Source organism: Mesoplodon densirostris, chromosome 16 (genome assembly GCF_025265405.1).
Source record: "Mesoplodon densirostris isolate mMesDen1 chromosome 16, mMesDen1 primary haplotype, whole genome shotgun sequence".
Classification (NCBI taxonomy): Eukaryota; Metazoa; Chordata; class Mammalia; order Artiodactyla; family Ziphiidae; genus Mesoplodon; species Mesoplodon densirostris.
The window spans coordinates 69612914-69639247 of NC_082676.1; the positions used below are offsets into that span (position 1 = coordinate 69612914).

Below are 26334 nucleotides of genomic sequence, written 5' to 3' on the forward strand. Positions count from 1 at the left end.
TGCCTGTACCTCAGGCCATTTGTTCAGATGCCGTGGCATCTGAGGGCAGGCCACGCCTAGAACCAGCCACACCTGTCAAAAAGGTTGGTTTGCTTCCTGCAGCAGACACAGGAAGCTCACAATAATCATTTGCTACAGAATATTAGGTATGTCTTTCAGTATCTTAGGTCCCTTCTAAAAAATGTTTGCTGTTATCAAAGTTTATGGCTTTGTCTTACACATGATCTATTGCTAAGAATTGTTAATGCACGTTTCCACTAATTCTAATTTGTCAGTGCTTGCCTGTTCACATACTTTCTCAAAGAATATCTGATGGCAAACAGGATAGAGAAGCTCTTTGCTTGGGGTGAAAACAGTTGAAACTCCATTCGTCTGAAACACCCCAAGGGACACCATAGACACAGCCCCTCTTTCCTTCAGTGGAAGCAGGACAGGTGGGGTGCTTTGGAGGGACATAGCTCTGTTCATAATTAGCAGTAACCATTTTGCAGTAAGACATTTACCTATCACGCTCATCAAGGATATTCTTTTTTTAAAAATATTTTATATATTTATTTATTTATTTGGCTGTGTCGGGTCTTACTTGCAGCACGCAGATTTTTCGATGACGCATGTGGGATCTTTTGTTGCGGTGCATGGGCTTCTCTCTAGTTGTGGCACATGGGTTCCAGAGCATGTGGGCTCTGTAGTTGTGGCACGTGGGCTCTGTAGTTGAGACGGTGAGCTCAGTAGTTGTGGTGCACGGGCTTAATTGCCCCGCGGCATGTGGGATCTTAGTTCCCTGACCAGGGATCGAACCTGCATACCCTGCATTGGAAGGAGGATTCTTTACCACTGGGCCACCAGGGAAGTCCCGAGGATATTCTGCTATGACTAGCTTGATCAATTTGCCCCCAGTTCCTTAAGGTGTTTCCTGATTTCAAGGCACCACGAGTGTTTGGAACAGTGTGTCAAGGAATTCTATGAGGATTGACCAACTCTTTGCTCACGCTGTTACCAATGTAGCAACAATTAAGTTCAATTTACAGAAAATATTTCTTGAGTGGGTGCTATTTGCTAAAATACCTATAACTCTTCAGGGGAGCCTGAAGAGTAACCCAACCTAAGGGAGAAAGAATTGTAAACAAGTATAATGTAAACAAGTATAATGGAATGAGGATGTAATAGGGGACTATGCCAGATGTCCTGGGGACCTCGGGGACGATGCAGGTAATTCCAGGTAGGAGGTGGTTTTAGGAAAGATGAGACTCAGCCTTAAAGAATGAGGTGAGCAAGCGTGAGTACAAGTTCCCAAACAGCTGTTTTGCCCATCTTGATTGGAGATATTGGGGAAGGTTTTTAAAAAGAAAATGTAAGATTTCTTTTTTAAAAAATTTTTATTGGAGTATAGTTGATTTTAAATGTTATGTTAGTTTCTGCTGTATAGCAAAGTGAATCAGTTATACATATATCCACTCTTTTAAAAATTATTTTCCCATATAGGTCATTACATAGTGTTGAGAAGAGTTCCCTGTGCTATACAGTAGGTCCTTATTAGTTATCTATTTTACATATAGTAGTGTGTATAAGGATTTCTTTTTTGATTAGCAAAGTAGAACATGTACATTGTGGAGCAAGCACAGTGCAAAAAATAAAAATAAGTATTACCATGAACCACCGCCTGAGATAGAACCACTTCTGATTGCTTGTTGGCTATTTTATTTATTTGCCTGTATGCGTACCCTGCCAGTGTTTTCTGTGCATCCAAGTGGTAGATCGTGCATGATTTTCGCTGACTTACGCGGGCGTTTTGGATCATCCTGGAAATGCACAGTGTGTCCTAGAAGTTGATTCCATCTTCATCGGGGGGCTGGCGTCCCTGCCCACACTGCACTTGGACACACAATTTTGACAGTGGCATCCTTTGGAGTTGGATCTATCTCGGTCTTTACAGACCCTGGCTGGCTGCTACATTGGTAGTTGACTCTGCCGCAAAACATCTGCTCAGTTAGATGCAGTGGTGATTTAGTCCAGCTCGGAGACAGCAGCGGTGTGACCCAAAGGAGAGCTGCCTTTCTGTGAAACCCCGCACTGGCCGCAGCCCGGGTTCCAGGGTCAGCGGGCGAGACTCAGCCGGCCTGGCCCCTGCTCCTGTTTTCAGCTCCAAGGGTTCCCAGGACAACAGGTTCTTTGTTCCTTTCTTAGTTTTACAGGAACGAGTGGAGGCCCTGCCAGCTCCGGCCCATATCTACCCTTTTCATCTCTCACTGGAGAGATGACGGCAGGAAGTTCCTAAGCAAAAAAAGTCACCAAATCCTTCTCCTCTCGTGAAAATGGCAGGGCCTCCTCCCCGAAGGGGAAATGTTCCCTTTTCTGTGCTGTTCTCTCCAACTGGTCCTCAGTAGATGAAGCCTTTTCACAAAAATCCTCCTACCATGTGCTTTTAGAAATCTTTTTGAGGAAGTTGAGGCCTCCTCCCCTAGAAAGCAGCAGCCCTTGAGGAATAAAGCCCGTGACCCAAAATCTGTTCATCTTTTTCCTTGCAGAGTTTAAGGGTACAGAAAGGCCTTGTGGAATGAAAATATCCATTTTCGTGGTATAGGGAAACTGCACAAGTCAGGACTGGGCCCAGTTCTATCAATTTCTAACGTTTTGACCTCAAAGAAGGAAATAAACTATTCAATAGATGGCCTCTAATTTCCCTGGCAACACAGGCAGTGGTCCTTACAAGAATATCCCATCCCCCAGGCCTCTGCCCATCACTTTTCCCATCGGGTTGGGGGGAGTCAGAGTTTCCTCCACTCACCTGGCTGTTTCTCTGCTATAAACCAAAAAAGGATGGGCTTCCCTGGTGGCTCAGTGGTTGAGAGTCCGCCTGCCAATGCAGGGGACATGGGTTCGTGCCCTGGTCCGGGAGGATCCCGCATGCCGTGGAGCGGCTGGGCCTGTGAGCCATGGCTGCTGAGCCTGCGTGTCCGGAGCCTGTGCTCTGCAACGGGAGAGGCCACAGCACTGAGAGGCCCGCGTACCGCAAAAAAAAAAAAAAAATTGGAATTGATCCTTTTGCCAGAAATTTTTATTAGATGGATCTCTTTGGGATGAGCTGTTGTTTTCTCTGTCTCTCTACAGAGGAGTCTTTTTCTGCTAACATCTTTCTAGAACCTATTGATGTCCTGATTCATCTCCCACCAAGCCTGGCATCTTGGCCACTTCTTGGTATTTGGGGTGTGTTTGGATTCCTTTTGATACATCGGCAAGGATCTACTGCTCCAAGAGCAAGGCCAGGGTGGACGCAGGGCTCCGACTTCTGTCTGGTCCTTAATTCTGAAGACAGCTCTGCACTGGCCTCTTGTAGCTGGAAGGCTGAGCCCTCTGGAGGGCCGTGTCCAGGTGCATCTGCCTTGCCATTGCAGCTGGTTGAGGTGACATCATGCGAAGAGGTTCTGTTAGGCTGGGGGGCAGCTGAAGGCCCCACACAGGCCGAACGAGGAAGGGAGGCTCCCTGACAGGGAGGGTATGCCTGGAAATTTTGACACAAAAACATCAGGAGAAGTAGCTTTCCATCCTTACTTTTTTCCGTCCGAGGTTGAGGATGGCAAGCACCATAGTCCAGGTTGAGACTCGACCCTGATGTTGGACGGAGAACACCCCAGCTAGAGGCACCTGCCAGGAGCCATCCTCAAGAAGGGTCACATTTTTTTTTTTGGCCGTACCGCGTGGCTTGCAGGATCTTAGTTCCCCGACCAGGGATAGAACCTGGGCCCCCTGCTGTAGAAGCGCAGAGTCCTAACCGCGGAGCCGCCACAGAATTCCCTGTAGAATAGTCTTTGAATAGTCTGGAGTGAAAAGACATTGCCTTGTTTCTTTTTCTGAATTTCTAAAAATTAGGAGAGTGTAAGAGACATCCTGGAAACTACTGAACAGAATCTACTCGTAGTTCTCAAGATGCTCCAGGTTCTTCTACTCAGCTCTTTCTGGATTTTGTTTGTTTTAGTAACAGATTCCTTTTTTCCACAAGAATCCGTCTCTAGAGATGGGGAAACTGAGGCTGGAGGACAGGCAGTAATGGGCCCAAGCCTCACGGTTAAAAAGAGTCAACTGAGGCTTTGATCCAGGTCTGACTACAAATGCTCTTCCCCCGAAACTACTGAAGATCATGAGGCTCAGCGGACCCTAGGATTGCGGTCCACATGCCTTCCAAAACATTGCCTCTTGATAGTACCTCGTTCACCTGTGTGGGAAGTGGGTGGGTTTGATTCTGGGTAAATGAGAATCCATTGACAAATGAATGGTACATCCCCAGGAGGTATGTGCATGAGGCTCCCACTTTGGGTTTTTCCTTTCCTTCACCAAAGGTAGCTTTCCTGCCAGGAGGATCTCCCTGTGCTCAACCAGCTGGGGCACATCCGGCCGCTTTGGTTGGAATTCTAAGTCTCATCCCCAGTGGTGGGGAAGGCATTCTGTATTTGGGGGCCTTGATTGGAGAGCTTAGCACCAATGCCCTTTGTCTGACAGGCGTGGAAGTACAATTCTAGACCAAAACTCAGCAATGACTTTCACACCCAAAGTCTACCCCTTGCTGCTCAATGGGAGGCTGGAGGGGGTGTCCATGAGGGAAACACATGAGCAGTGAGGGCAGAGCTGCTAAAAGTTTGGATTTGTCACCCTGGAAGGATCTGGGCTGCTTCTTTTCTCGCCCCAGACCCTGAGATGGCCAGAGGCCAGGGGGCCCTTGCTGGCTGTGGTGATTTCTGCTGCTGTAGGGGAGGAAGACTTTCCTTTCTACCCTCTAGCTTCTATAGTTGATCTAGTAATTAAATTGACATAAGACCTTAACAGGAGAAAAACAAATTTTGTACATAACGGGGCCCTAAAGGCGTGAAACCCAGAGACGGACAGGCAAACAAGGCTTCTGTGCCATCCTGAGCTAAGAAAGGGCTCAGGATCTCCTTCAAAGAAGAGAAGACGGTTCATAGGAAGGTGAGAGGAGCAGGTGTTGGTAAACAGGTGTCTGCGATGCAGAGAAGTCTTTCTGTTATGGAAGGTCACCTTTGCCAGGCCTCTCTCCAAGTTCTTTCCAGCGGTTAAGGGGAAGGTAGCTCTCTCTGAGTCAGTTGGGCTGAGTCTTCAACTTGAAACAATCCACTTGCCAAAGTGGTGTATTTTGGGGTGGCGTGTTCTGCTTCCCCTCCCCACCCATTTCCTGGTAAACACAGAGACAAGAACCCTTTGTCTCCTGAGACAGGAATGAGTGGCCAGATTCTATTGTCGGGGCCTGGCTGAGGACAGGCCTGAGTCAGAGGATGTGCAGTGGGGACCCAAGCAGAAGCTATGGAGACCCAGGGTCCCCCACTTCTCTTTGCCCACTGAGCTTCTCCCCTTTCTCCCTCACAAGGAATCAACCTCCTATCCCATCCCTGTCATTCCCAGAGCAGTCATTTATTTCACGCCTGCCCAGGGTTAGGCCTGAGTATGGCCAAGGGATGAAGTCAGCCTAGAAAGAGATACGTGTGATACAGAGTAAAATGGGGTGAGCGCCCCAGAGGCATATAAACAGTGGGTGAAGGAATTCAGCGCCGCTGCAGTGGCCCGGAGCGGGGTGGGGGGCGCTGGGGGCAGGATTTGAGCCTGGTTTTGGCAGGCGGGTCGGAGTCAGTCATGGACACTCAAGAACAGCTTGAACGTGAGCAAGGAGGGGGCTGAGCAGGGGCAAATAGATGCTTTTCTCAGGATGACCTTCCCCCTTGAAACTAAGAGAAGGGTTTGTGAAGATTAATACAGGAAAAATATTCTCTTCTCATTTGAACTGTCTCAGACCAAGCTTCATTGATTGTGCCATGATTTTTCACTTATTCGTGTACCATCTTTACTCTTCATTTACCTCATATTTTTCTTTAAATTGACTCACTTGTTGCATTTATTTTAAAATAAATTTAATAAGCCAGTCATGAAAAGACAAGTGCCACGTGATTCTACTTATATGAGGCATTATTTACTTATTTATTTTGGGGGCTGCGTTGGGTCTTTGTCACTGCCCGTGGGCCTTCTCTAGTTGCGGTGAATGTGGGCTACTCTTCGTTGTGGTGTGTGGGCTTCTCATTGCAGTGGCTTCTCTTATTGTGGAGCACGGGCTCTAGGCGCATGGGCTTCAGAAGCTGCGGCACGCGGGCTCAGTAGTTGTGGTTCGCGGTCTCTAGAGCTCAGGCTCAGTAGTTGTGGCGCACGAGCTCAGCTGCTCTGTGGCACGGGGGATCCTCCCAGACCAGGGCTTGAACCCTTATCCCCTGCATTGGCAGGAGGATTCTTAACCACTGCGCCACCAGGGAGGTCCCTATATGAGGTACTTAGAGTTGTGAAATTCATAGGGACAGAAAGTAGAGGGTGGGGCCTCCCTGGTGGCGCAAGTGGTTAAGAGTCCGCCTGCCGATGCAGGGGATGCGGGTTCGTGCCCCGGTCTGGGAGGATCCCATATGCCGCGGAGCGGCTGGGCCCATGAGCCATGGCCGCTGGGCCTGCGCATCCGGAGCCTGTGCTCCGCAACGGGAGAGGCCACAGCAGTGAGAGGCCCACATACCGCAAAAAGAAAAAAAAAAAAAAAAAAGAAAGTAGAGGGTGGTTTCCAGGGACTAGGGGGAAGGGAGGAATGTGAGTTACTGTTTAACAGGTATAGAGCTTCAGATTTGCAAGAGGAAAACAGTTCTGAACATGAATGGCTTTATTGGACGATTCTCAAATCAGGAAGCATCCCATCTAGCCAGGAGAAAGGAGTTCCCTTGAGCTGCAGAAAAGGAAAGGTTTTTTAAGGTAGAGAGGAAATGGAAACATGAAATTATTAGCAAAGAATTCGTTGTTTTTGGCAAGATCACCCTCCTAGGGGAAAGGAAGGGGTCTCTCAGGCTGAATATCTTATTAGTGCTTACAAGGAAATTTCAAGCTGGCTGGTTAAAAGTCACATTCCTGGGGAAGGTTGAAACCATACTTAGGTTAGGTAGTAAGTTTTGATGAGCTCAGCACAAGTGACTCCATTTGGGACCCGTTGTTTCTTTTTTAACAGTACTGATGGTTGTACAACAATACGAACGTATTTAATACTACTTAAAAATGGTTAGGATAGTAAGTTTTATGTCAGGTGTATTTTTCCACAATAAAAAATGGGGAAAAAAGTAAACATCCCCACCATAATTGGGAATTACACTAAATACATGTAATTATATATTAAATACTTGACATTAAGATAAAAACTGTGCTTCCATGTACTACCTTAGTGTATCCAGCACTCTTTGGGAATTACTGTCAACTTTTAATAAACCACTGAAAACTTATAAAATATCAAAATTAATCTATTCTATCCTACCAGGTAGGGTTTTGTTTTGTTTTTGAGTTCTTCGCTTTGTAGCAGGACTGCAGCTCTTTATGTCAGGCAAATAGGCAATGAGGTGAATCCTAAGCCATAATTAAGTCCAGGGCAAAAGCAACTTGGAACCTTGGGCTCTGCTCTTGTTTTTTGTTTGTTTTTGTTTTGTTTTAATGACGACATTAGCATCTTATTGATAATAATCAGCCCCATCTGTTTCTCTTGATTCATCCTCTGACTGTTTATTAGGCCTTTACAGTGTAAGCAAGGAAAACCTACTAGTTTTCTTAAAGGTCTGGAAGGTCCACTGGTGACCTTCAGGGAACCAGCCCTTGGGCTGCAGGAAGAGCTCTGTCTTCCCTGAGAGTTATCTTTGCTGGAAATCCAGGTAGGGCCTGGGAGGTAAGACCCAGGTAGAGCCTGTCTCTCACCCCTTCAGATCCCACGAGGCGGCCCTTGTAAATTACTCAGCCCCACATCCAACGCCAGGATTGGCCTGAAAAGAGCAGGCACAGCGGGCCGGGTAGTGCTTCCACAAAGAGAACTGCCTTTTGTAAAGCCTGATAGAGGAGATCAAGGGTGGTGCGTGGGGCAAGGAATTGAGGAGTAGGGAAGAAGGAGACAAAGGCCAAAAGCCAAGGTATACTTTAGGGGGTTGTGATAATCCTTTCTCCAAATAATCCTGCAGACTTAGTCATCCACGTGTCTCCACATGACTCAACTTACAGAGCCCACTAGTTCTGTTAGTAGAGGCAAAGCAGAAAACCTAGTTAAAATATAAGGACGGCTTTTCCATGAAGGAGATTGCAAAGGTAGCGAATTCCAAGGTAGATGGGATAGGGTTTGTGCAAAGGTGCATTGCTCTCCTCCATGCAAACACACCGAGCGAGCCAGGGAGCCATGGAATCTGGTTTGGGAGCCCACCTTATATATATATATATATATATATATATATATATATAATATAATTATATAGATATAATTCCTCAGAGGACTTGCCATCCATTCTACGAGAGGTTTTCTGAAGTTGTTAATTGACTAAACCTGTCTCTTTTTTCATTGAACTGGGATATAACACTCTGCTCTAGAAAGGAAAAGTCTTAGCACGTTTAAAATATTTAATTGAAATAGCTTTTGTCCTTAAAAACTAATCAAGTACACCTTATCCTAGGTGTTGATATAAATTATCCATTTAAAAAATGTAATTGTTCAGCTTCATGATGTGTTTCTAATGCACATAGGAAAGGCTTGGAGGGTTTTCTGGGTTTTTTTCTGTGTACTTATTTTGTCCCCATGTCCTGACTGAGGACAGAGCCCTCCAGAGCACTGCACTCGTGCTGAGACCCATTCGCCAGATGGACGTGTGCCACCCTTGTTGAGAGTGACAATTGGGCATTTTGCCTTGTATCTAGTTCCCTTAAAGTTCATTTCTGCTGTTCGACAGCTGAGCTAGGATTCTTGTACACAGAAGGTTGTCAAGTGTATCGACTGCACTGAAACAACTTCACGTCAAAGTTGCCCGTATTTTATGTATTGCTTTCTTAATTGCCTGTCTTTATTTGAAAAAAAGACTCAACTGCAAAGTAATGTGTTGTTTGGGCTGGAGCTGGGGAGAGGGAGTGGTGTGTTGGGAGAGACAAGGGAGCCTTTCTGAATATACTTTGGTTTAGAGCCTGGACCTTAGAAGCTGCCTCAATGAACTGTGCCGTCCTCTGGGGTTCTGGATTAGGAGGACAAGAAAGCATCCCTTGGGAACACTGCTGCAAGTTTGTGGTTTCTCTGAGCTGAATCTGATTCTGTGATCAGGTCTTTCCGCCTGTCCTGCATTAGGATGCGCAGGCTGCCATCACTTTTTCTTGCACCTGCCTAGGCTACCAACGCCTGGTGCCCGGAATGACAGGAATACAGCCAAGTGGAAAGGCCACTCACATCCCACACTCTGAAGAGTCTTAAATTGAGTGTGACCAGAATGTTAGAGAGCCCTGCCCCCGCCAGAGCGGGTGTAGTTGCCACCCATCTGCCGTAGAGCCCTGAGGCCCGGGTTGGTTGGAATGGGAGCACATACTGTCTGAGTTTTCCAGTGCTTGTTCTCTGCCCCTGGAGGCACCTTAGGTTTGTGGGGCATTCTGTGCTCTGCCCAGTATTTTCACATGTGGGTGCGGGTCTCACTGAATCCATAATTGTGCTTCATCTCCCCATGAAAGTGGGCCTAGACACTTGGAAATAGTAGTAATAGTTGAATAAATAAATGAATCCTATGCTCGTAAAAGCCCAGTGAGATGCTGTATATTTTCCCATCCCATTTTCCCCAACCTATTATTTTGAGAAATTTCAAATTGCAGAAAAGCTGCAGGAAGAGTACTATTCACCCATACTCACCAGTTGTTGAAATTTTACCACATTTTCCTTACCTCTGTATTTTTCCCTTTTTTTGAGGGGGTGAAAGGGCATGAGGGGCTGATCATTTGGTACCTAATTTCTAACGTTTTCACACTTTGCCTCTAAATTTTTCAGTATGCATCTCATGCATCTCTTAAGAACAAGAACATTTTCCTACATAACCATAATAAAGCTATCACAGTCGGGAGATTAAATGTCAATACAATGTTATCTAATGTATACCCTTTTCAGATATTCCCAATTGTTCTTTATAGCTGCTTTTTTTTTTTTTTTTGCGGTACACGGGCCTTTCACTGTTGTGGCCTCTCCTGTTGCGGAGCACAGGCTCCGGACGCGCAGGCTCAGCAGCCATGGCTCACGGGCCCAGCCACTCCGTGGCATGTGGGATCTTCCCGGACCGGGGCACGAACCTGTGTCCCCTGCATCAGCAGGTGGACTCTTAACCACTGCGCCACCAGGGAAGCCCTATAGCTGCTTTTTATTCTGAGGCCGTATGTGATCAATTCCGTGCACTCAGCATGGTTATCACATCTGTTTAGTCTCCTTTTATCTACAGTAACCCACAGTTTCTTTTTTTAAAATAATCTTTCACCACACTGACATTTTGAAGAGTTCAGGCCAGTGGTTTTACAGAAGTCCCTGAATTTGGATTTGTCTGTTTCCTCCCATGTGGATTCAGGTTAAATACATTTGGGGGCAGGAGGACTCAGTGGTGTTATAACTTCTTAGACCATCAGAGGTCAGAGGTACCACGTCAGGTGCTGGAGATGTTGACCCTGATCGCTTGGTCAGGGAGATGTCTCCCAGGTTCCTCCATTGTCAGGGCATCTTCTCCTCTTCAGGATAAAGAATCCATGGGATGATATTTTAAGGCTGTGAATGTTCTGTTTCCAAAGTCTTTCATTAGCATCCATTCATGAGATGTTATTTGCCACTTTCAGACAAAGCTTAAAAAGGGAGTTGGCCAGGTCTCAGGTGCCAGTCTTCCCACTGTGACCATCTCCTGAGTCTCCTACTCGGTGGTTTATCTTTTATAAGCCACTCATCCTTTGCCCACTCTCACATCTGCATGCAGACATCTGTCTTAGAAATCATGGTTCTATTCACCTCATCAGGTTCTTTCTTGGGTTGGATTCTCTAGAAACAGAGCCAGAGACAGGGCTTATAGGATGGGATGGGGAGGAAGCCAGGCAAAGATGTGGGGTCAGCAGGGGTGTCGCCTCTGCCTGACCCCGCAGGGAGCTCTGAAGTGGGACTAGCACCCCAGACGCGTCCCACCTTGAGGCAAGAAGCCCTCTCCTACACTCTGTATCAGTGTGTCCATGAGCAGTGCGTCTGCTCCCAGGGGAGGGCGTAGCTTCCTGGGTTGTCCAGAGAAGGGGGCAGATGTGAGCTTTTGGCAGCCAGCACTCATAGCAGCAGGGGCATGGATGCCTGGTTGGTAAAGGCGGTCTAGGCGGGCAGGGCGCCAACAGCATCCACTACAGTTTCAGTATTTCCCTCATTAGTTCTTTCCCAAGGCTTGTCCCCATAAGCGGGACAAGCATGAGCTTAGTCATTTGCAAAGACAAGGTCTAATTTATGGTTGCTCCTTTATGAGGCCCTATGAACCTTATTCACCGCCTTCCTGTCTGGGCCGTGGTTTTTATTTTTTTTTTGCGGTACACAGGCCTCTCACTGTTGTGGCCTCTCCCATTGCGGAGCACAGGCTCCGGACGCGCAGGCTCAGCGGCCATGGCTCACGGCCCCAGCCGCTCCGTGGCATGGGGCATCTTCCCTGACCGGGGCATGAACCTGCATCCCCTGCATCGGCAGGCGGACTCTCAACCACTGCGCCACCAGGGAAGCCCTGGGCCCTGGTTTTGAAAGGTGAGGTCGGTTGTCAGAACAAAGTCTTTATAGTTTCTTTTTTTTGAGGGGGGGGATCTCTCTCACTCTTATATTTCTTTTCTTTTTTTTTTAACATCTTTATTGGAGTATAATTGCTTTACAATGTTGTGTTACCTTTTGCTGTATAGCTTCTTAACAACTGGATGAGCAGGATGGGCCCTTCTAAGGAAGGAAGGAGTGTCAACTCTCAGCACGTGAGTGTCAGGATTGCTGTGTTACAGATGGTAGAATTTGGTCTTGGTAAAAGATCACCAACTGAGATGGCAGGCCTGAAATACATCTTTATTAGAGTCCCCAGAGCTCTTTCAATGCTTGTTACCTGTCTCCCCTCCCCTCCAAAAAACAAAAACAAAAACAAAACCTAATTGGGTCTGAGTTCAAGTGCATATTTTGCTCTTAGGTCTCAAGCACGTGCTCCTCAGGTTCTGGACTGGCAGCATCAGCGTTACCCCAGAACCTGCTACAAATGCAGAATCCTAGGCCTACCCCAGACCTGCAGAATCAGAATATCTGGGGCTGAAACCAGAAAGTGTGGCTTCACACCCCCCAGGAGATTTCTCACCCAGGCTCAAGCGCTGATGCAAAGCAACAGTTGTAAACTTGGCTGTACCCTGGGGTCTCCTGGGGAACCTAAACCATTCTGATGTCTGCGTTCTGCCCCAAAGTGTTTGATTTATTTGATCTGGGGGTGCAGTCTGGCCATCAAAAAAATTTAAACTCCCCAGGCGATTTTCACGGGCAACCAGGGGTGAAAATCACTGCTGTAAAGTTGCCTGCATTACCTCATGGGAAAGGAATTTTAACACCAGCTTCATTTTGAAGAGTTTGTTCCTAGAGCTGCAAAGATTCACTTCAAAATACCTGGAGGCCCTGGAATGGCATTTCCAGAATGAGGAACTGCTCTTTCTGGGCACAGGTGGTCCCATCTGGAAAACTGCAGCAGCGGTAAAGAAAAACACTCACATATTTGAGAGCAGAGGAAATGTAAATCTTGAATGGGAACACGAGATTCTTTAGATGTGGAGCAAGTCAAGAGGTGATGGAGAGGGTCGGGGGGCGGTCACTGGTGACCCTCGTGCTGTCATCGTCGGGGGCTGTTTCTGATCCTGCACGCCCCAAAATGTTCACTTAGGTGGGCTTCCTCTTAGGGGTGGAGTGGTCCACGTGGGGGTGACACACTTCTTTTCCCCCCCTCCCCTTCATTCAGACCCACCACCTGTCTTCCTCACTGTTAAAGCCTTCCTCCAGGCCATACATTTGGGTCTCTTTGGGTGCAGACATTTGAAGATGGTGTGTACCCCACCTGAACTCGGTGGTGCAGACATGGATCAGGCCTGGTGGTCCCACTGGCTGTTCCAGGGCCATGTTGATGACCAGCTCATGGAGAGCTCTGAGCATGGTAGAGGGGAAGACACCCCAGAGCTTAAGTGGCCTTGGGCAGGGGTCTCCACCCTCTCTCGACAGAGGCCTGCCCTTGGGCAGGTTCCTCAAGGAACCTGAGCCTCCTGGTCCTCTTTTTGAAAACTGGGATCCTGGCACCTCCTTTCAGGGCTACCATGAGGAAGAGATGAGAAAATATTTATAAAGGTTTGGCCGACAGTAGACACCACATGGATACAAGCCTTCCCGTGTTCACGATCTCACCTGTTACTTGCAAAGTTGGAGGAACACCAGACCTCTTGAATTTCTACCTCTGCCATTTCATGGTTGTTTATTATTCTGGACAGCTCAGGAGCTTCTTGGGGCTCAGTTACCTCATTTGTAGAATGGGGATTAAATACTCAACAACAGGGTTAGGGTTGGGTGCCAAGGGAGATGATGGACATCAATATGGTATCTTTTTTTATAAATTTATTTATTTTTGGCTGCATTGGGTCTTTGTTGCTGCATGTGGGCTTTCTCTAGTTGTGGCGAGCAGGGGCCACTCTTTGCTGTGGTGCGTGGACTTCTCATTGCGGTGGCTTCTCTTGTTGCAGAGCACGGGCTCTAGGCGCGTGGGCTTCAGTAGTTGTGGCTCACGGGCTCTAGAGCGCAGGCTCAGTAGTTGTGGCACACGGGCTTAGCTGCTCCATGGCATGTGGGATCTTCCCGGACCAGGGCTCAAACCCATGTCCCCTGCATTGGCAGGCGGATTCTTAACCACTGTGCCACCAGGGAAGTCCAATTTTTTTTTTTGAGATTTCATCACATGCCATGCAATTCGGTGGTTTTCAGTATTTCACAAAGTTGTACAGCCATGAACTCACCTCATTCCAGAACATTTTCGTTACCATTCCCTTTAGCAGTCATGAGATACCCCACGCCACTCCCCATCCCCAGCAACCACTAATCTTTCTGTCCCTATGTTTTTACCTAATCTAGATATTTCATATAAGTAGAATCAGTACACTATTGTGTCTGGCTTCTTTCACTTAGTGCGGGGTCTTCAAGGTTTATTCATTTCGTAGCATGGATCAGTGCCTCATTCATAAAAAGAATGAATGACTGTAATGGCTGAATAAAATTCCATTGTATGGATATACCACATTTTATTTATCCATTCTTTAGTTGATGGAGATTTGGGATGTTTCCACTTTAGGTATGGCAATTATGAATAATGTTCATATGATTTTATGAATAGCACAACACACCATTCAACTGTGGTTTTCTACTGGAAATAATACAGTAATGAAAATGAAAGTGCCTGGAAAGACATGAAATCCAGTTCTTTGGGTACAAAATGAGTGTGCGTGAGTGTGAGTGTTTGTCTTTGCTTTTAGCGCTTGCCTGGTCATGCTCTTGACTTCACGGTTACCATAAGGAATTTAGCATTTAGGGCGTTTGGCTCAAAGTAAGAAATGTTCTATGGCAGAAGACAGAGTAAACAGCATTTAGGATGTTTAGAACCTTGTGAAAACTGGGTTAGAAGTAGAAGGTTGGCTGTGTTGAGTGGTGTTGAGTGCTGTCTGTAACGTTAGAGATAAAGAGTGAAACAGAACTTGGTGTCTGCCCCCGGAAAGCTTTCCGTCTGGAGGGAAAGGCAAAGGAGGTGGTGATGACAGGACGGCCCCATCTAGGAGACCGAGGGATGCTGTCCTTGTGTGGGGGATCGTGCCGCAGCCATTTGACCCCTGCCAATTCTCTCTCCTAGCATGGTGAGACACAAGGATGTTGGCTACTCCGAGGAAAAGGATGTGAAGACCTGTCCCCGGGACTCTGGCTACGACAGCCTGTCCAACAGGCTCAGCATCTTGGACCGGCTCCTGCACACCCACCCCATATGGCTGCAGCTGGGTCTGAGCGAAGACGAGGCATCAGGAGTCCTACAGGCACAGCCTCCGGGGGTAAGACTCAGAAGCGGGAAAGCAGGTGGAGGCGGGCAGGGCTGCCGCTTCCTTAAAGAGAAAGACGTGGAGTTCCAGAGAGTTCTTCCCAGCCTGCAGGGAGCACGGTTCCCAGTGTGTACCTCGTTACAGTGCAGAGGAATTCTGGAAATTCTGGAGGCAGCTCCCAGGAACAGAGCCCTTCGTGATTTGTCTTTCTGCCTTCCTCTGCCCGGTGACCATGTGTACCCAGGTCTGCAGGATAACCGGGCACCTGGGTCCTGAGGAGGGGCCGCTGGCTGGAGGCCCTGGGCCTGCCTTCTGGAGATCTGACGTTGGGGATGAGTCTGGTTGTGGGGTCCTCAGTGGCCCCTGTGGTTTTCCTTTCAGTATGAGCCTGGGAACCCTGCCAGGGCCCAACCATCCAACGTGGGACCCAGTCTTCAAAAGTTCCATGTCCACAGTCTCGTCTGCTCTGGCTGTCAGTGTGATCCTCCTGTCCTTGGATTGTCTCAGGGACAAATCAAAGTCCAGTTGGGTTTTTTCAGCTCCCCGCTACCCAAGACCAGTCTCATCTTACTCAAGCCCACTCCATGACTCTAGAGAAGTTTCTCAGAAAATGTTGTTCAGTGATGGGTAGGTATTTCCTGTGCTGTCTGTCATGGTAGCCACTTGCCTCATGTAGCTATTTAAATTACATTAATAAAATAAAATAGAATAAAAAATTCGGTTCTTCAGTGGCATTAGCCACATTTTAAGGGCTCACTAGTCCCAGGGCTTGGTGGCTACCATACTGGATGGATAGAGCAAAGTAGTGACCATTTCCACCATCATAGAAAGTTCTACTGGACAGCGCTTGTGTACAATGTCTACTTCCAAAACAAGGATAAATATAGTAAACCACAGATAAAATAATACTGGAAACAGCACACAACAAGAGATAGAAACTAAGAAATAGATGGAGAGGCAAGGAGAAAATTCCTTCAGTAGCTGGCTGAAGAATGTTGTAACGGTTGGGCACAAAAATAAACTTTTAAGTTTCCTATCAGCCAGAGCTTGTCAGTTATCACTTTTTGACTTGTAAGTGAGTCTTTGTTTCTCATCTGACAGAAGCAGACAGGACTAAGTCCTCTGCTGGAACACACTCAGGGTGACAAGCGCAGTATTCGATCATCTCTGCAGAGAATTCCTTGGCCAGCGTGCCGGGTTGTTGCCCTTGGTTTTGGTCTGTATGATCAGGACCCCCTTCTGTGAGGCCCCCACTTTTTTCAGGTTGAGTTGTCTGCTCCGGTATTTCTACAAAAAAAATTCTAAAGAGGGAGGTTGCCATGTTGCTAGGCAACAATTCCCCTCCCTGCCCATCCCCACTCCTGGTGTCAGGCACGTCCATTCCTGCTGAGACCTGATGGGGAGCAAGTCAGGCAGAAGGTTCTCCACCTACCTGAGCCCTGGGCAGGACCTGCCTGATGGGGTGGGGCAGGCCAAGGGCGGGGTGAGGACGGGAGAGGCCACGGTTCACCAGGAGAAGTGAGGACGCTGAAGAGAAGGAAGCCAGGTGTGTAAAGGAGAGAGATTTGAAGGACCCGCTCTGGTGGCATCTGGTCCTTGGGCTGCCACCATCCCTGATTCATCGACAGCCTAAGACAGTGGCTGGCAAACTGTTTCTATAAAGAGTCGGAGTGTCCCTATTTGGGGCTTTGTAACCCATACAGTCTCTGTCACAGCCACTCAATTCTGCCATCGTAGGGCAGCCATAGCCATAGACAGTATGTAAGCCAAGAAGCAAGGCTGTATGTCAATAACACTCTGTTTGTGAAAGCAAGCGGCAGGATGGATTTGGTCTGTAGGCCATGCTTTGCCAACTGTTGACCTAAGGTTTCAGACGTTCAGGAGATACAGCTTAGAGGTTGTGCCCTCCCTGACCCCAAGGCTCAAGGAGATCCCACCTCCCTAAGGGAGTGATACTTCTTTCCACCAACCAGCAGCTACCTCCCACCAGTACTTTGGGGCTTTTACTCAACCCGATAGCATTGAGGAAACACCTGCTTAAGCTTCAGGGTGCCCCAGAGCCATTGACTCCCAGAGCTGGCAGATTTTTTGGCTGCCTCCCTATGGGTGCTGGGAAAAAAGAGGGAACTTAAGATCTTCCGGTCTCCTTACCAGATACCCAATTCCCATTACCCCTCCTCCCCAAAAAATCATCTTAGGAGCTATTGACTGGACATCAAGAAAGAAATGAAGATTAGGTGGAAAAAGTAAAAGGCTGTAGAAAAGCAGGAGAGAGTAGGTATCCAAATGCAGAGGAAAGAGAAGTAGGTAAAGAAACAGGACAGAATGGGATCCTTGGAGAAGGCTCATGTACCCCAGGAGGGAACAAGGATGCAGCGGATCACCACACTGCAAACTCCAAGGAGTGCCATTTGATTTGTTGTCTAAGTAGATGGCACCCCGTGGAGTTGTGCAGTGCATGGCCTGCACAGCAGTACGCGGCATACTCACCTCTGCAGTGACAGAGGCTAGGATGGTCTCCTGAGATCAGCACCAGAAGTTGGGTGGGTTTAAACATACATCTAGGGCTTCCCTGGTGGCGCAGTGGTTGGGAGTCCGCCTGCCGATGCAGGGGACACGGGTTCGTGCCCCGGTCCGGGAAGATCCCACATGCCGCGGAGCGGCTGGGCCCGTGAGCCATGGCTGCTGAGCCTGCGCGTCCAGAGCCTGTGCTCCACAATGGGAGAGGCCACAGCAGTGAGAGGCCCGCATACCGCAAAAAAAAAAAAAAACCCATACATCTAAAGACATTATTTGCAACTGGACGGAGCTGTCACAAAGTGAAGCGAGTCAGGAGTAAAGTTAGGACTGCCAACTCAGTGTTGGCTGTGACAAACCTCAGAGCCCAGCTACCTGTCTCCCAAGGGAAGTTGCCATTTTCAGCTCCAGCGGATGTGGCCATGCCTGGTCTTGCCTTATCAGCCCATTCTCCAAGAGAAGCTAGACATTCGGATTTTAATGTGAAAAACAAAACACCTTGTGCTTTTTCACTGTTGGCAACAAATTCAGATTTCTATCTTAAATACACACATAAGCCAAATTAGCCAAAGAACTTCTAATTCACCACCTATGGCTTAGCCATGTTACCTGTGTCTAGAAATTTAGGGTTCGTCAACCAGGATGCCTTTATCAGACACAGGCTAGAGAATATGTACCGTGAGCTGTAAAGCAGTCACCAGACTGAAAATGCTTTTGCAGACTTAGCCTCATGGAGAAGGTTCTGTCAAAGGGAAAGTGGGATTCTCCTGAGGCCAGTTACCAAAGAAGGGCATCTGTGGCCTGCTTGCTCATCACCCCTCTCCATGGCAGTAGTGTTCTGCCTTAAGCCGTGTAGTTCGGCTACAAGAGGGGTTCCACTCATGGATGCTGGGTGTGCAGGTGATCACATGCCCAGGTCCCAGCCTTTGAGATGTTTCCTAAGCTTGAATTTTTTTTCCCTACCCTAGATCTTCCTGGTTCGTAAATCCACCAAAATGCAGAAGAAAGTCCTCTCCCTTCGCCTGCCCTGTGAATTTGGAGCCCCACTCAAGGAATTTGCCATAAAGGAAAGCACATACAGTAAGTGGTCATCGGGTGGTTAGGTCCCGGTGACACGAGGGCCTGGGGTCTTTGAGCAAGTAGAAGAGGCGAGAGCCTGCACTTTGAGACAAACAGATGTGGGTCTGTGTCCCAGCACTATCTCCTGTCCCCAGGATGACTGGGCAGGTAACCTACCCTAGGAGCCTCGGTTTTCTTATCTGTATAGTGACATCTGTATAGTGTTAACAGTTCAGTTAAACAACTTGTGTGCAAGGTTCGCATTCTACTGCCTGGCATGTGGCAGGGGCCTAACAGAGGCTGGTTTCCTCGCCCTCTTCCCAGTTATGCAGGGCGTGGTCCCCAGGTTTACTGATGACTAAGCTGCAGGGCGGGCTGCACCGCTGAGCCTTTTTATGGGCTCTCACGCCAAAGAGTGTGTCTGCACAGCTCTGTGAATAGTCCTTGAGGGGATATGTTCCCTCTAGGGCATCACTGTTCAGTGTGCTATGAAAGGCAGCTGATCGTAGGCAGAAAAATGGACTGGCTGAAGTTTTGGAGGGACAGTGCTCAGGAGTGTTGGTTTCTTTCTGCTGAACCATGGTCATTGGAAATCTGAAATCTTGGAAGGCCAAGTTTTCAATGGGAAAGGGAACAAACAGTCCTGATGTCCTGCCAGGCTCCCAGCAGCAATCAGAAGATGGACCTACACCCCCACGGGGAAGGCTTCACTGAGCCACGGGTGAGCAAGCTGAGGTGTGAAGGCGAGTTTGGATGCTGGTCAACTGTCCAATAAGGTGATGGAGACCAGGTTCTCATTATAACCTGAGCAAGCCTCAGTCCCTGCCTTTGAAGGAGCCGAAGGTCCTGAGATCAGTTTCAGGGCAGATACTGGCTTCCACTCAGCCCAGAGTTCATTGTCTCACTGAGCCCAGGAATCATTAACTGGGTCTGGAGGAGGTGTTTCTGGAGCAGCCTCTCTGTGATGTATGACTGGCCTCAGGTCCCATGATGTTTTCCCTCCAGGCCTCTCCCAAGGTCCCTGGCTTCAGGGAAAAGCTTCCACGTGCAAAGTCATCTGAGCAGTCACTGAACCTGGCTAATGATCCGCCAGTTTATTTACATTAGGAGGGAATCAGAAGGTAGATTTCAAACCCACCATCTGAAAGACAATGAATTAAATACTAAATGAAGAAAGGTGATTCTGAGTTGGCTTTTGAAGCTCAGCTAGCCAAGAAGTGATATATCTAAGCGTTTTTTTTTTTTTAATTATATAGTTACTTTTGGCTGCATTGCGTCTTTGTTGCTGCGCGCGGGCTTTCTCTAGTTGCGGCGAGCGGGGGCTACTCTTTGTTGCAGTGCGCGGGCTTCTCATTGCGGTGGCTTCTCTTGTTTCAGAGCACGGGCACTAGGCGCACGGGCTTCAGTTAGTTGTGCCACACAGGCTCAGTAGTTGTGGCTCACGGGCTCTAGGGCGCAGGTTCAGTAGTCGTGGCGCACGGGCTTAGTGGCTCCGTGGCATGTGGGATCTTCCCGGACCCGTGTTCCCTGCATTGGCAGGAGGATTCTTAACCACTGCACCACCAAGGAAGTCCCCTAAGTGGTTTTTAAATACCTTCTAACAGCCAAAGTTAACCATGATAAGTTAGCCTGCAAATCCCTCCTTCCCCTCCTGCAATACGTACAGTTAGTGTTTGTACTTCAAACTTTTCTTGTTGTTCACCTGAGGTCCCTCCCTGGCTGAACAATGTTCCTCCCTATTTTGTAAAGACTTCTATCACTTCCCTAGTCCTCTCCAGGTGACTTAAAGTAGCTGAAAGAGCTAGTCTGAGCAAAGAATTAACCTGCCTATAACTGATTAGCACAAGGCCGCAGTCCCACCAGGATGGCCCCTTCCCGGCCAGGGTCTACCTTCTCTGCAAATTGAGGTGCACTGAGAGAGGAAAGGCTGGCTTTAAAAACATAGATATTTTGTCATAACATCTGGACAGTGTGTTTCATAATAAGTACCACCTCATATCTGTGTAGATTTCTTTCACACCTTGCTCCATTTTTTTTTTAATGTTCATTTATTTACTTATTTGGTTACGCCAGCTCCTTAGTTGCGACATGCGAACTCTTAGTTGCGGCATGTGTGTGGGATCTAATTCCCTGACCAGGGATTGAACCTGGGCCCCCTGCATTGGGAACGTGGAGTCTTACCCACTGGACCACCAGGGAAGACCCTAAGTTACTACATTTTTTAAAAAATTGCAGTTCCCACTACTATCCTTCTGAGAGACAAGGGAAGTGCAGTTATTGTCCATTTTACAGATGAGAAAACCGAGGCTCAGAGAGGTTAACCTACCCCAAGTCCAGTCCCTTTTACTTAACTCATGAAATTGTGGTGCACATATATGTGTGTTTCTCTTTCTGTGTCTGTCTGTCTGTCGCTCATGGTATATGTGTGGAGGTATAGATGTGTTTTGGGTGCTACAGAAATAGTAAGCGAAATAATACAATGTAAGAAAGTAATAAGCAAAATAAATGAGGCTATGGAAGGGAGAGAAACTCATCTGATTGAGGAAATGAGGAAATCTTCACACAGCTGAGGCTCTTTGGAATGTTGCTGGAAGAATGGCTGCAGGGGTGGCATTTCAGCAAAGAGGAAGTGAGGAGTGGTTGGCAAATACATGAATTTTTGAAGTTAAGCCACTCTCTGTTCCATCATCTAGAAGATGTATGAAATGGCACACCGTCTTACCAGAATATTTCTTGCACGCTTGCACGCTTGGTGGTGGTGGTGGGAGTGAGTAGGGGCTAAGTAAACGAATTTTAGAATCTTTCCTACAGAGTTGAACTCAAAGCTGATTTATGAGAACCCCGTGTTATCCTCCAAGCCTCGAGCTCCTTCTCTGCCTCGTGTCTGTACCAGAAGTGGCCCGTTTTGGCAAAGAGGATTGCGACCCAGGAGGTCCAGCCCGGGAGGGTCAAGGGCCGGTGGGGCCTTGGTGTCCCCCAAGCCCTGTCTCCTGATGGCCTCTCACTCCAGCCAGTCTGGCCCCTGGACCCTGCCCAGCTTTGCGTCCCAAACTTTAGCTGTGTCATTTGAGTCTGCGCTGGTCTGTTTACCAGGCACTGGAGCACGTGCTCCAATGAGTCAGGGGCCAGACTTCTAGGCCCCCGACTCCTCCCCTGGCCTTTGTCTGGCAGCCGCACAGCTGGTTCCTGTCAGCCGTGCGAGAGTCAGTCAGAGAGCACAGAGATGCTCCTGCCCTCGCAGCAGGCAACATCCAACATTGAGGGCCTTTCCTTTCCCGGGATGCGCTCAGGGACACTCAGCTCATTTCCAAACTCTCTCTTTTCCAGCCTTTTCCCTGGAAGGCTCAGGAATCAGTTTTGCGGATTTATTCCGGCTCATTGCTTTCTACTGCATCAGCAGGTAAGGCCTCTTCATCTCCCGATTTCAAGCCCCTGCTTGGCGTGTGCACGGTCACCGGTCCCCGGGTTTCTTGATTCGTCCTGGGTGCAGGGCTCTGGAAGGCTTGTCACCTATTGAATGTCCCTGGAAGGATTGGCCCCTGAGGCGAAAGGGTCACCAGGCCCCCTGTGCCAGGCTTAAGATCAGAATAACTAGCCCAGCCCCTCTAAGTGTAAAATAACACGCACACGCAGAAAGGGACCTGTGATGCAAGCGTGTAACATTTAAAGGTCCCCGATAATGTTTCTGAAAAACCCCCAGTGGATGCAGTTCATCTAGAAATGTGGTTCCTTCAACCAGTCCATAAATCTTGCATCGCTCTCCTTCAGGCCCGCTGGGTACCCCTGTTTTTTTTTGTAACTAAAGGGACTGTTTCAGTCTACATGAAGCCAAGCCCCAAATCCCGATGTTAAAAAGTGTCAGGGGAATGCAAGTTGGGGAAGGCTTTCTTCTTTCTTTTCTGTGAGCCATCCCAGTTTCTCAAGTCAAGGGTTCCTTCCATGAATGAGGCTCAAAACTCATCGTCTGCAGAGGTCGATGTTGCCTCCCCTCAGATAGCCTGGCTCAGTTGGCCTCCTTTGTTTTTCTTGTGCATCTGTCGCAGCCGATAGAGCAGAGATGGGCTAGATCCTTGGGGGTTGGGGGGAGGGTAGGCACCAAGCTGTCCACTCCTGGAGGTCCCCAGGCCAGGCCCGCCGAAGCTGCAGTCAATGGCCTGATGGGGGAGGGCACTTCCAGAGGGGGAACCCAGCGGGAAAAAGAGGGGGGCTTCCTCCAGAATGGGACCAGAGCCCTGTGAGTGCCCTGCAGGGGCCGCCACCTGCCAGGGTGTGGGCAGGAGCCCTCACCTGTGTGAGGAAGTCCGTCCAAATCGAGGAGGCCAGTGCAGAAGCCCTCACATCCCCAGGGATGCACACCTGCCCTGGCATGAGCCCGGCAGGCCCTGGGAGTGACTGTCAACCCTGGCATGTCGGTCAGAGGTGAGGCTGGCCGACATGTACACGTTATAGTTTGCTTCTTGATGAGCCTGCTGTTGTTGTGAAAGGTCATCCCACCTGTAAAACAGGATTTGGCAACCATGCACGAAAGGTACCATCTCTCCCCTCAGTGGTCACTGTAAACTAAGTGCCGCTGTCTGGAGTCACTTGGTGACTGAAGGAGACAGAGTGCCTAGAAGCCTTGGTGACCCACAAAGCACGATGCCAACACCAGATGCTCACAGGCAAATCCCTGCGTTGACATTCTGTGATTAATAGTCAGTCTCCTCCTCTTTAGAGATATGACATATAGAGTAAAATAATATTAAAAAAAAGAAATCTAGCTTATGCAGGCATTAAAACTCTTGAGTGAAATGTTTATACAGAAGATGACTTTATTTTGTCTGTTATGCAAGTTTCAGAACCAGGGTTAGGTGAGAAGGAGGCACCCCCTCTTGTGTGTGTGTGTGTGTGTGTGTGTGTGTGTGTGTCTGTGAGAGAGAGAGAGAGAGAGAGAGGGGGGAGAGGCTGTGTCATGCCCTTGGCTGGCACGTCGGGAGAGTACTCACGCACAACATCTAATTTTCTAGTCGATCAAAGCCTAAAACCACCCATTAGTGGATGACAGGTGTGGTTTCCTGTCATCTCTGTCATTAAGGAAAACCCAAGCCAATTATGCAATATTTAGGCTCTAGGTACTGCATTGGGCAAAGTAAAACCTTAAAATAAATGTAGGTTGGTTTTGTTATGTGTGGCTTTCCTCCCCATTGCCTAAAGAAAGTAGGTTTTCATTAAGTGGGCACAGCCACGGAAATACAGATTTGCATGATGCTTTGACATTGCAAAATTCTGGTCTCAATAGTCTTCATTTAACATTATAATCAGGGCCACGGCCTCTCCTGGGTCCGGCAGCAGCTCTTATACAAACGCTGCATCCCCTGACGCCCCACCTGCTTCATCCAGAACAGATGCAAGTGGATGAGGTGCTCACAATGTCTGGGGACAGATGGAAGGGTCTCCTGGAAGCAGGAGGTGACCCGGGCTTAATACCCCAGGAAAGAGGAGCCTCCCGACTGCCAGCTCCTAGTATTTATGCGAGCCCTCGTGTCCTGCTCTTTCCATAGACCTTACTAATTTGTTATTCATTGTCAACAGCCTCAAGGGTTCCAGAAGTCTCCAGTCATCCAGATTTAATCTGATTCAGCCTACAGTGTTGCCCAATCTTACTGTAAACAACTAGTTGTTTGGTATAGTTATTTTCTTCAGTGGAAATGTTCAGGTCATCTTGTGTTGACAGGACACAGGCAGGAGCTCCGAGCTTTGTCCTCACTCTCTCCACCCCAGCCATGGGGGGGAGGGGGGTCTCCTTGCTGTTCTTCATACATGCCAGACCCTCTCCCACCCCAGGGCCTTTGCACCTGCTGCTCCTTCTGCCTGGAATGTTCTGTCCCTCATAGTTTACTTCCTGGCCACCTTTAGATCTTCAGTCAAATGCTACCTGCTCACGGGGACTTCCCTGGCCAACTCTCACACTTGAACCCTCTTTATTTTTCCCCTTTTGTGCTTTACTTTTATCCATGGGGCACATCCCCTTCTCGTGTAGTCTATGAATTGCTTTATTGTTCTCTGTCTGCTGGCGTCCGCTGGAGTGAAGCTCTGTGCAGGTGGAGACTTTGTCTGTTTTGTTCCCAGCACCTGGCACATCATAGATGACCATACACTTTGCTGGATGGATGAATGAATTCTTTCTTTGTAACACCAGTACCACCACTGAAAAAAAATAAGTCCTTTTCTGATAAGTCACCCTTGTCATTGCGTATTCGTTCATCCATTTATTCAAAACACATTCTCTCCCTGTCTGTGTCAGGCAAGGCCCTGTGCTGAGCCCCGTGAGGATTTCATCAGTGCTTAGAGCATGATCCTAACCCTTGTGCATGAAGATGAACAAGTGCTTTTTAAGGCTGCCTCTGCCCTTTCGGAGAAAGCAGGAGGTCATGGTGGCGACGCTATGCCCTGGCCGCAGCAGGACCCTGGTGCCAGCCCAGCTCCTTCCTCTTGGGCCTGCTGGTCTGTGATGCTGCAGTGCATTTGTTTCCTGGTCTCCACATGGCGTGATGCTGCTTGGGGGCAGGGTTGTTGCATGAGGTCCTTTAGATTTGCCTTTCTGCTCAAAGCATGGCCCAGGGTCAGGGAGCTTGACAGAAACGCCCAACCTCCGGCCTCCCCCAGACCTGCTGAGTCAGAGTGCAGCCTCACAAGACCCCCCAGGGATTCAGGTGCACATTACAGTTAGAGAAGCACTACCTTAAGACTCCAGAGGGAGTTTTGTCCCCAGCACACAAAGGACAATGCATGGATGGGCTGTAGCTGGAACACGTCACAAATAAAACCAACAGACATTCGTTGAGAATCTGCCGTGCGTTAAGGTAGTGGGGTAATACATTTTGGTTTAGGATCACACATTCCTGCTCAGGGAGTCGGGGCCCAACATTCAGAGCATCTAGCAAATCAATACCTAATGTGTTATTTGTATGATGGATCCACCAACATAGTTAGCGATTCTGATATTAACTCTAGATACGGCTTAGCTACCCAGGAAGGCAACTTGGTCCTCGCTGCAAATACTGAAACCATGCGGGCTTGTCTCTCAGCCTGTCGTGCGTATGTAAACACAGGCAGGAGTAGTGATCCCACAGTCCTATCAGTAAAGACGAGTCTGGTTGGGTATGCTGTGATGTCTGTGTGGGACATCTGAAATAGTTTAAGCTATAGACAAACAACAGGGACCTACTGTATAGCACAGGGAACTATATTCAGTATCTTGTAATAACCTATAATGGAAAAGAATATATATGTATAAAACTGAATCACTTTGCTGTGTACCTGAAACACTGTAAGTCAACTATACTTCAATTAAAAAATAAAACAAAAATAAATAGTTGAAGCTAAAACATCTCTAGGATGGAAATGAAAGCAAGAGACAGGCCAATATGTGTAATTACATGTATTCTCTCTTTTGAAAAATCAGGGACGTCCTGCCGTTTACCTTGAAGTTGCCTTATGCCATTTCAACAGCCAAGACTGAGGCTCAACTTGAAGAACTAGCCCAACTGGGACTAAGTAAGTGGGTGCCCCTGCCCAGTTTCTCTTGATGTGAATGCATGGAGCAGAACCAATGGCTGATGATACATTGTTGCATCAAAAAGCAACCCTCATCTCCATGGTAGAACTCCATGAGGCCCTGAGTCTCACCTTCTGAGAGTCTTTTCTTAAGTCAAACGTCCAACCAGCTCTCAGAGGCAGGTGCCAAGTGTGCCTGAGTAGCCCACGAATTCTCCCCAGCATCTCCCGTCGATGAGTTTGAGCTCCCCAAAATGTCCAAGTCTTAAGGTAAGGTGAATCTCTGTC

General features: G+C 48.2%; 1 protein-coding gene across 3 annotated transcripts in view; it reads left to right on the forward strand.

The window, feature by feature from the left end:
• Positions 1–26334, forward strand: part of RIN2 (Ras and Rab interactor 2) — a 229459-nt gene that overhangs the window by 173524 nt on the left and 29601 nt on the right. For all 3 annotated transcript variants that reach the window (XM_060120207.1, XM_060120206.1, XM_060120208.1), the window contains 4 exons: positions 14754–14946; positions 18420–18531; positions 21838–21910; positions 25955–26046. In XM_060120207.1, coding sequence (XP_059976190.1) covers positions 14754–14946; positions 18420–18531; positions 21838–21910; positions 25955–26046 — 470 coding nt within the window. The remainder of the gene's footprint in view (positions 1–14753; positions 14947–18419; positions 18532–21837; positions 21911–25954; positions 26047–26334) is intronic.